General features: G+C 31.1%; 1 protein-coding gene across 1 annotated transcript; it reads left to right on the top strand.

Annotated features, from left to right (window-relative positions):
- Positions 1-2,973: 2,973 nt before the first annotated feature.
- On the top strand, positions 2,974-5,115 carry LOC100248785 (4-hydroxyphenylpyruvate dioxygenase). Its single transcript, XM_002283239.5, has 2 exons — positions 2,974-4,272; positions 4,768-5,115. The coding sequence occupies exons 1-2, from the start codon at positions 2,984-2,986 to the stop codon at positions 4,952-4,954; spliced, it is 1,476 nt and encodes a 491-aa protein (XP_002283275.2). The 5' UTR covers positions 2,974-2,983; the 3' UTR covers positions 4,955-5,115.
- Positions 5,116-10,659: the final 5,544 nt, after the last annotated feature.

Raw genomic sequence — 10,659 nt, 5'->3', positions numbered from 1 at the left:
TTCAAAGGCCTTTGGTCCACCATGTTGAATATTCTCACTTCCTTTGCTTGGATACTAACCTCTTCTTTCTCTTTGTTTTCTTCATCATCATTATCTTCTCTATACCCTTCATTGCAAAGAGAGGAGGTTATCATGGTGGTTATAAGTTGCATCTATAAATAAGTATTGTTGTGACTATATCATATTGTTGTGAAATTTGGTCGTGACAAAATACAACAACCAAGTAGAGCATGTGACTAAAAGTTTGTAATATAACCATGATCATTTAGTTTCCGAGACTTAAAGGATATATACAACTACAATTTTTCTATGTTTCATGATCATAGGTTTTATATAGTTACATTACTTTTATTATGGTTGTGATTAAAAGTGCAACAGGCAAAATAATCCTAAGGGACCAAGGCATTTAGTGGTGATTTTATTTTGACCACAATTATAAAGTCTTAAAACCTCCATAGCATTCCTCAATTGATTACATTGATAGAAAAATAAAAATAAACTTGCATAGATTAATTTTCAATACATAGGAAAATGTATATTAATTTTCTTTATATAGGAAAAAGAAAATGTATGCTAATTTTTTCACATATACTAATTTATCAATACTTTCTTTACAATTTGCACTAAAAAATGTAAGGAATAAAAAAAATAAGGAAAAAAAAAATCATAATCATCAATTGCAATGTCAATGTACAATGTAAGCCTGTAGAAAAACCTTTTTTTTAAACCTTCAAAAGGGCTTCCTTATCTTTAGTTTTTTTTTTTTAAACTCCTTTGGCTTATGCTTTCTTTTTCATATTTTTATTTACAATTCTACAAATTGGTTTTAAATTGTGGTTTCCGAAAATCAAATTTTAAATTTTATCCTTATTTTAGAAACCAATCTAGAAATAATAGAAAATAAAATAAATTGCTTATTCTTAATTAATAATTTTCCCATATATTAGATATTCACATGTAAATCAACTTGTTTTTATACCAAATTTAAAATTTTTTTTATAAGGATGATTAGTATCTAATATGACAAAAACCTAAAATGAAAATAAAAATAGAAAAATATTTATATTCTTATAAAGCCCATATTTTCTTTCTAAACATCAATCTCTTTTTGTTTTTATTATTTCTAAATGAGGCCCATGCAAAGAAAAAAAGTATGAGTGTATTTAGCATTACTTAAACTACAACTTTCTTATCGGTTAACTTTCTTATTGGATTATGATTTTGAAGGTGTTCTTTGGTTTGATGTTTACTCTCTTTTTCCTTGATAATATATTACTTTATTATCCCCTTAATGAAACTAATTGAGACTATTTTTCTTCTTTTTCTACTTTGTGTCTCATTGGTTGGATATAGCATGTGATATATGCTCATATATAATTTTTTATATCTCCAATGGGATTAGGGTTGTAATCTGGGGAGGTTGATCGGATTGATAGCTAATCCAAACTCAATCCGGCTTAAGAAACAATCAACTTGACTTGACTTCTATCTAATTTGACTTCTAACTTGAGGTATTCAATTCAAACTCAACGTACCCTTATTTCTCTAAGTTCAGATTGAATTCATTCAGATTAAGTTCAGATTGTGATGTTATATTTGGGTTGATTGGATTAGACTTAGGTTAGTTGAAATATATAATTTAAAATCCATAATATTTTTAAAAAGAAAACTTTTTTCTTTATATTTATACCAAAATTTAAATAGTAATTATGACAAAATTTCAAGATAACAACAAAAAAGAAAAATAAATTTATATATCTTTCTAAAAAAGAAAAATATATATGATACAATGTAATTTGATATTTTAAAAAAAACTAAAAAGAAAATGAATATTATTATATAGAATAAAATACATTATAAATGTTATAAAAACATTAACTTGAGTTAGGTTAGGCTCAAATTGTGTTAATCATGACCTCTACTCAATCATAATATTAAAAATAATTTCCTAAACTTGCCCAAATGATGAGCTAGGTAGAGTCAACGGCCTATGTTGCACCCCTTTAATAGAATCATTCTATATTAAGAAAATATGTATATTATAACTAACAATATAATATAATATTTTTATTTTTAAACTCCAGATATTTTAATCATAAATAAGTTTTTCATTCCTATTTTTCTTTCTTATTTTATAAATTAAACATAAATATGATGTAATATATCCCATTGAATATATTACTTTCTAAGATCATTCCACCGGATATAATATCTAAAAATATCATACTTAACTAAAAATGATGTTATAGGATATGTTTATATTATATAATATAAAAAAAAATATCATATTCAATTAAAAATAAAAAATGCACAAACATACTAATACAAAGTATCATATTCAATTCAAAATGATATATATATATATATTCATCTTGGGTAACCAAACCCCACTTGTATTAGCACACCATAATGGAAATGATAACATAATCGAATTTGTAGTGAATCATAATATATGTAAAAAAGATGACTTAAAATCTCGATAAAAGTGAATATGAAAATAAATTTTTAAGTTTTATTTTTATTTTTAAAAAGATTAATTTTCTTTTAAGTATGTTTAGTTAATCATTATCTTGGATAATTATATTTTTTAAATATTTATTTATTTATTTAACTTTGCTTTTTGATTAGGTGTGTGTCGTTGCATCCAAATCATATTTTATTTTAAATATATAAATGATAATATTTTACTTATATCAGTATTTTTTATATTTGTAATATTTATATTTATTAACTTATTTTATATTATTTGCTTTTTTTTCTCTTTTTTTTTTCAATTTTTCAAAAAAGAATTTTCATTTTTAAAATATGTTTTGAAAAACATTATGTTTTATATTTTTGACCGCAGAGAATTGTTATGTTAGTGTCGTATACTTTTGTCCCTGAACGGAAAACCGTTTTTTAAAATAACCGCGGAATGTACGTAGACCATCGTCATTGAGATAAGCATACGCTATTGAAAAAGCAAACAAGATAAATCACTCCAATGATAACACGTGTCCAGAAGTTCCTTCCCTTCGCTGGACTTACTTCGGTCCTTAAAATATCCAACCTCTTTCACCACACTTCCACGCCTGCCTTCGCCCAACGCGCCACTGCTTTCTACGGCACTGAAATGGGAAAAGCAAGCGACAGCGGTGCGCAAGTTAGCAACCCTGCGCCGGGGTTCAAGCTGGTGGGCTTCTCCAACTTCTTGCGCACCAACCCCATGTCCGATCGTTTCGGAGTCAAGCGGTTCCACCATATCGAGTTCTGGTCCACCGACGCCACCAATCTGGCCCGCCGCTTCTCCTGGGGTCTGGGCATGCCCATTGTTGCCAAGTCCGACCTCTCCACTGGAAACGTTATCCATGCTTCCTATCTTACTCGCTCCGGCGACCTTAACTTCCTCTTTACCGCACCTTATTCTCCATCCATCGCCGGAGATCTAGAAAATGCCGCAGCCACTGCTTCTATTCCGTCCTTCGACCACTCCGCCTGCCATGCCTTCGCCGCCTCTCACGGCCTCGGCGTCCGCGCCATCGCCATCGAGGTCGACGACGCTGAGGGCGCGTTCCACACCAGCGTCGCTCACGGCGCGAGGCCGATGTCGCCTCCGGTCACGATGGGTGGATCCGTCGTGATCTCCGAGGTCCATCTCTATGGCGACGCCGTTTTGCGCTACGTCAGCTACAAAAATCCTAATCCTAACGCTACTTCGGACCCTAGTTCCTGGTTCTTACCCGGATTCGAGGCGGTGGACGAAGGATCGTCGTTTCCAGTGGACTTCGGGCTCCGGCGGGTGGACCATACCGTGGGTAACGTCCCGAAGCTGGCGCCGGTGGTCACGTACTTGAAGCAATTCACTGGGTTTCACGAGTTTGCAGAGTTCACGGCGGAGGACGTGGGAACTAGCGAGAGTGGACTGAATTCGGTGGTGCTAGCCAGCAACAATGAGATGGTGTTGCTGCCGTTGAATGAGCCGGTGTTCGGAACAAAGAGAAAGAGTCAGATACAGACGTATTTGGAGCACAATGAGGGGCCTGGAGTGCAGCATTTGGCGCTGATGAGCGACGATATTTTCCGTACACTGCGGGAGATGAGGCGGCGCAGCGGGGTTGGGGGCTTCGACTTCATGCCCTCGCCACCACCAACTTACTACCGCAATGTGAAGAAGAGGGCTGGGGATGTGCTGACGGATGATCAAATTAAAGAGTGTGAGGAGTTGGGGATTTTGGTGGATAAGGATGATCAAGGTACCTTGCTCCAGATTTTCACCAAGCCTTTGGGTGATAGGTATGCCCGCAACCCATATATGCTGTTATTCATTCCAATTAAGTGATATTTTTTGTTTCAGGAAATTCTGATTAAATCCTTGTGTTGGAAGAGTGGCGGTGCAGGGGATCTAGGCTTTACCCTTTCTTTACCCTTTTTCCCTTTCTTCTTCATTTTTTTTTTTTCTAAATAGAAGGGGCTGCGACAGAGAGATGTAATAGAATAAATGGGTAGAAACAGAGGATGGGAGAGGCGCCTCTAAACTGATAGGAGGGCAGGATTCTAAATCTAATGCAGAAGGGAGACCCTATAAAGCTGATTTTTTTCTCTCAGAAATAATCTTAAGTTGCTAATTGATCCATACTTTATTAATTACTTGTGATACCCCTTTTGGATACCTTTTGTTTTGAGTCTGTCTTCCCTATTTTTCCAATTCAGAAGATAGCTATGGCAGGAACTGGAGAAAAAAAAGTCGTATTGCTGGATTAATTGATTTTATTTGTATCTTTTGTGCAGGCCCACAATATTTATTGAGATAATTCAGAGATTAGGGTGTATGGTGAAGGATGATGAAGGGAAGGTATCCCAGAAGGGTGGGTGTGGAGGGTTTGGGAAAGGCAACTTTTCAGAACTTTTCAAATCCATTGAAGAGTATGAGAAGACTCTTGGAGCCAAGCGAATCGTAGACCCTGCTCCTGTATAAGAACAGGAACTTCTTCCTGTGTCTCCTTGATCCATAATTCTCTTTGATGAGGCAGCCGCTGAACCTGGGTTAGTTTATTCCCATCTGTATTTGTTCATCCCTATCTAATCATGAAGAACAAGTGAATAAATAAAGTTCAGTGTTCATCATTCTGGGTCTAACCTGGTGTTTGTATCCTGATTATAATCTTCAAATAATTTTATGGACCATTAAAGCTATCATCACTTTGTGGATCAGTGTTTTCTAATCAAGTACATGGAAGAACGATTCTGCATTTAGCTTTGTGCTGAATATTATATAGATTCCCCAACTGTTAAATTGATAATAACTTGTAGCAGTGCAGAACTTGTCATTGGAAAAAGCTAAGGTATCAGAGGTTCTCCATTGAAGTTACTTGTGCGAGTGCTATCTTTTTACCTTTTGTGAGGAATATCACTTTGTGGGAGGGATGCCAGTCAAGTTCTTGGTAAGAAGAGAGGTCAAAATGGGTGGCTTCCAATATCAAGAATTATACGTGTTAAGTGGTTCTTTGTGAGCAGGGCAAAAGATTTTCCAATCCCCATCAGGTTTCAAAAGGATTTTTTCTAGTTTGGGATATTAACTCAACTGTCTCCCACGCTTGAGTTTTGGTAGCTGTCATATGGATTATTTTGTTTGGAGTTGAAGGGTAGGTAAAATCAAACCAAGGCTCTGGTCATAAAAGAACTCCCAAGTTGTGTAGTGGCAAAATCGCTCACCTTTAAGCGAACAGTGACACGAGGTCTAATTGAATATGTTCATATGATATATGGGCGTGGCAGAATGTGGTGAGCTTGGGTTTTCTAGATAATGATACTAATGGGTAGTGATTAGAATCCACTAGTGGTTTAGGATTAGATGTTGGCCCTCCTGTCGATTCATTGCTTTTAATTATTGAATACTCCTGTGTTGACTAGCACAACAGTGGCCTCAGTTTAGATTTATATTAAATATATAATTTATATATTATTAAAAGTTAAAATAATTAATTAATTTTTTAAATATTTAATCATTTTATTTTTAATATTACTATATTAATCATGATAAGGAAAATATGAACATTTTTTATTTCCTTGAATAGTATAATTATGATATTTAATTATTGAAAAGATATTATATTATCGAGAAGTCAAGTAATATTTTTATTTATATATTATTAATTTTACATTTTATTCTTTTGTTGTGGCTTATATATTCATTATAAATAATTCATATTTATGTATCACAAATAACTTATATGATAAGAAAACACTTTAGCTTAATGATTTATGTTTAATACACATTTAGGGTTTATATTTACTGCATAATAAGTGTTTTGAAAGACTTTGGAGCAAACTAATTTTATTGCTTGGCTTAGAGTCCATTTGATAATGATTTTAGAAAGTGGTTCTAATATTTTTAATATTTGAAAAGTTTTATCATTCAAGTGTTAAAAACACTATAAACACTTTTTAGAATCACTCCCGTTTTTAGAACTTGTTTGATAGTGATTTTAGAAAATATTTTTAATTTTTTAAATATTTAAAAAATAAAAATTTTCAAGTATTGGACACGATTGAAAACACTTCTTAGAATTACTATCCAACAGTATAGGACCCACTATCTGACATTTAATATTAATAAACATTGGAAGGCCATTAGTTCACGAATAAAAAGGGAGAATTGTGCTTTTCAACCCAGTTGGGCCTAAAAATTGGCCCATGAATGTTGGAATTGCCAAATCTTCATCAATGTCAGTGCAGAATTGTAGCTAAAACATACTCCTAATAACTATACATCTTGGCATGTGCAATTTTAGTCCTTATTCCTAAGGTATCTTAATGGAATGTTTCCATGGTCATGGATTCTCTTTGGATACAGCAAGATAGTCTCTCACTTCATGTAATCTTTGCATCACTTCCATAACATCTCACCAGGCGTAGACCAAGTTGGCAACCTTGTATGCCATTCGGTCTAAAACTCGAATCATGAGTCTTAAGGTCCTACTTACCTTTGGAACCAAAGAAGACAAAACCATTATTGAGTGCATCCACATGATCAAGTGCACAATGGATGAATTGACTCTTGTCTGCGTTCATATATTATATATATTTTTAACAAATAAATATTAGAATTTAATTATTTATGATAATAGAATATTTTAAGTTTTTAAATTATATATATATATATATATATATATATATATATATACTTTCAATTTTAATATAATATAAAGTAAATAGTTATAATATAACATTGATATCATGATTTAATCACAATTTAATTATCTCTAGGGATGACAACGGGACGGGTTTGAAACGGGTCACCCCCATCCCGACCTCGTCCTGTTTATTCAAAATAATTTTCATCCCCATCCCATTTAAAAAATTAAATGGGAATGAGCGGGACGGGTATGATAAATTCCTATACCTGTCCCGTCCCGTTTAACTTTTTTTTTTTTAATTTAATTTAATTTTTAAAAAAAATTACTTTTAAAATTTTTAATTACATTAAAATAAATATATTTTATAAATAATTAAATTATTATATTTTTTATAACTTATTTTATTAAAAATATTTTATTATTATCTATATATTAAAAATAGTAAAATAAAAATTAAATTAAATTAATTTAAAAAAAATTAATTTTATATATAATTGGGGCGGGATGGGGCAGGCCAATACTCGAACTCGTCCCGAACCCGCCCTAGGTTTAAAAAAAAACCCAAACCCGTTCCAAACTCATTTATTAAAATTGAACCCCGTTCGATTAGAGGTGGGGCGGGATAAATACCCAAAAAAATCCGCTCCATTGCAATTCCTAGTTAGACATATAAGCAATCGAAGTTATCTACTTCAATCTTTTCAGCTTGTGAAGCATCTAAGTCAGAGTGATGACCGACTCAAACTGTTTTTTAATTTAATTTGATTTGTTGAATAATGCCAACCTACTCGTATTAAATCTAAGGGTCTCCAAAAAGCTCGCGGCCCACGGCCCGGCCCAGGCCTAAGCCCATTTTTGGATGGACCGGGCCATGGGCCCCAATTTAGGCCCGGTCCGGCCCGACGGGCTGGCCCGCCACTTAAAATATATATATATATATATATATATATATATATATATATATATATTCAAGAAATAGAAAATGCTACATTAATAAAAATATTCATTGCTAACTATTTTATTCATTGAATGTATACATTACATTTGAAAATGTGGGAAAAGTTTACATCACTACAAAAAAAATACATCCCAACTAGGTTGGCACCTACTTATTTGTCAATCATTTGTACTTTTCAACCACAAAAATAAAAATAAAAATAAAAATATGACATACATTTAGTAAAATATTTTAATCATTATCTCTTGACGGTGATGGCGAACTATCGCAAATCCATGAAGATCTTGATGATTTTAGTTTTTCCATATCGACAAGCATATTTTCTTCTTGAATAGAATCAAATATCCTTTTATCTGTTATTGCCTAGTCTTTCACACATATATTTGGTTCAATGAAATCCGGCGCTAAGCTGCATCGTTTATCACTAACTACTTTTCCACCTGCACTAAAAGCAGTTTCTGATGCAACTGTACTCACAGGAACTATTAGTACATCACGAGCAATGATAGAAAACACATGATATTTGTGTTGTTGTGATTTCCACCATATTAAAATATCAAAATCTTCATCATCTTCAAATGAAATTAAATCAATATTAAGATATCTATCTAAATCAGTTGTGTTGTTTGGAGAACTATTTGTTGCCTTCTCTCGACTTTTTAACATTTCTAAAGCTCCTTTATAAAAAGATGAAGAACTTGTAGATGTAGGTGGTAATTTAATAGAACTAATATCATCACCATATTTTTCTTTATAATAGTTATATAAATTATATAATAATGAATTTATTTCATTTTTAATTTCTTCAATTTTTATTTGGTCATTAAAATAAATAATTGTTAACCATTCATCCAAAGCTTCAAATTTCAATCTAGGGTCCACAATTAAACCAAGATAAAAAATTAAAGGTATTTCTCCCCAATATTTTCTAAATTTTTCTATCATTGCAAATATTACACCATTAAATATATCCAAATTTAAATATTTTTGAAGTACAATAAAAATATTAGTTATTTGCATGACATCTCGGTTTGAAGATGGATAATATACACCACAAAATTTTTTTGTTGAAGTATCAAATACTTCAAAAAGATCTCTTAAAAGATCTGCAATATGCCAATCATAATCATTTAATACATCAATATCTGCTTCACAATCATTGCTAATTAATTGTATTTCATATAGTTCTACTACTTTTCTATATTTTATAATAGTTTGTAAAAGTTTATAAGTGGAATTCCATCTAGTGGGCATATCCAAATTTATATTTCTTTTTTTCATATTTAACATTTTGCAACAATAAAAAAATAATTCATGTTTTGCTTGAAAACTATTAAGACCCGTAACAATGCCTCTAATTTTTGATAATGTATCATCAACGTGTTTTAATCCATCTTTTACAATTAAATTTAAAATATATGCACAACAACGCACATGAAATATTTTACATTGATCTTCTTTTATTTGCCAATATCATTTTAATATAGATACTGCTGCATTATTATTAGAAGCATTATCTAATGTTATTGTAAATATTTTATCACGAATGCCAAAATCTATAATTTCATCATTTATTAAAGATGCTATATTTTTACCATTATGTGGGGTATTTATTATTTTAAATAAAATAATTCTTTTATTTAATTTTCATTCATTATCAATATAATGAGCAGTTATAATAAAAAAACCACTGTGAGTTAAAAATGTCTAAATATCAGATGTTAAAAAAAATTTTCCTTCAAAATTTGCAAAAAAAAATTTTAAATTTTCTTTTTGTGTTTCAAAATTTTTTATAAGAATTCTTTTAACTATATTTCTAGAGCAACCTTGAAACTGAGGATTAATAACTCGTTGCATTGTTCCCGTATAATCATGAGTTTCCATGAAATTGAAAGGTTGTTTTGCTCTTATTATATAACCAATCATTTCTTCACGACAATAAGATTCATCATAAGAAATTTTTTTAAAATTTCCACTTTCATCTTTACCTAATTGTATATTATTTCTAATATCTATATTATTTTTAGTTTTACAATTTTCATGATGCCTTTTTAAATGACTTGTACTGGCATTTGAGCCACCACTAAGAAGTTTGTTACTAATTTTATATTTTGCTTTTATTTTTTATTTTTTATTATTTTCTAAATTTATTTCTATTCTATCAAAAAAATTCCATATATTTGAAGTAAATTTTTTGCTATCACATGCATTAGATGAAGAACAAGAACCACTTGCCATAATTATAATTATTGATAAAATATTATGCTAAAAATAATAAATGTAAATTAAAATGTAACAAATAAATAAAAGAAAAGGTGAAGTATGTTACTAAATTGGAGAACCGAAGCAGAAATTCCTTCAAATTTGAAATCTTTGAACCACCAATGCTTGTTTTTCACCACCAATAATATTGAATAATTTGAAACAAAATGCAATAATTGAAAATATTGTGGATTGGGAGAGAGCTTAAGAGTTGAGAGAATAGAAAAAAATTGAGGGTATTTAATATTTATAGGGATTTAAATATTAGGATTTAATTTTTTTTTTTTTAAATGTCAAGACCGTTCAACGGTCATATATTTGATA

The sequence above is a fragment of the Vitis vinifera genome, chromosome 12 (assembly GCF_030704535.1).
Source record: "Vitis vinifera cultivar Pinot Noir 40024 chromosome 12, ASM3070453v1".
NCBI lineage: Eukaryota > Viridiplantae > Streptophyta > Magnoliopsida > Vitales > Vitaceae > Vitis > Vitis vinifera.
This window is presented reverse-complemented; position numbering and strand designations above follow the sequence as displayed.

Bases quoted from the DNA above. Each gene is read 5' to 3' on its own strand.
- LOC100248785 (XM_002283239.5), top strand. From the start codon at position 2,984: ATGATAACACGTGTCCAGAAGTTCCTTCCCTTCGCTGGACTTACTTCG. The intron at 4,273-4,767 runs GTATGCCCGCAA...TCTTTTGTGCAG, and splicing joins ACCAAGCCTTTGGGTGATAG to GCCCACAATATTTATTGAGA.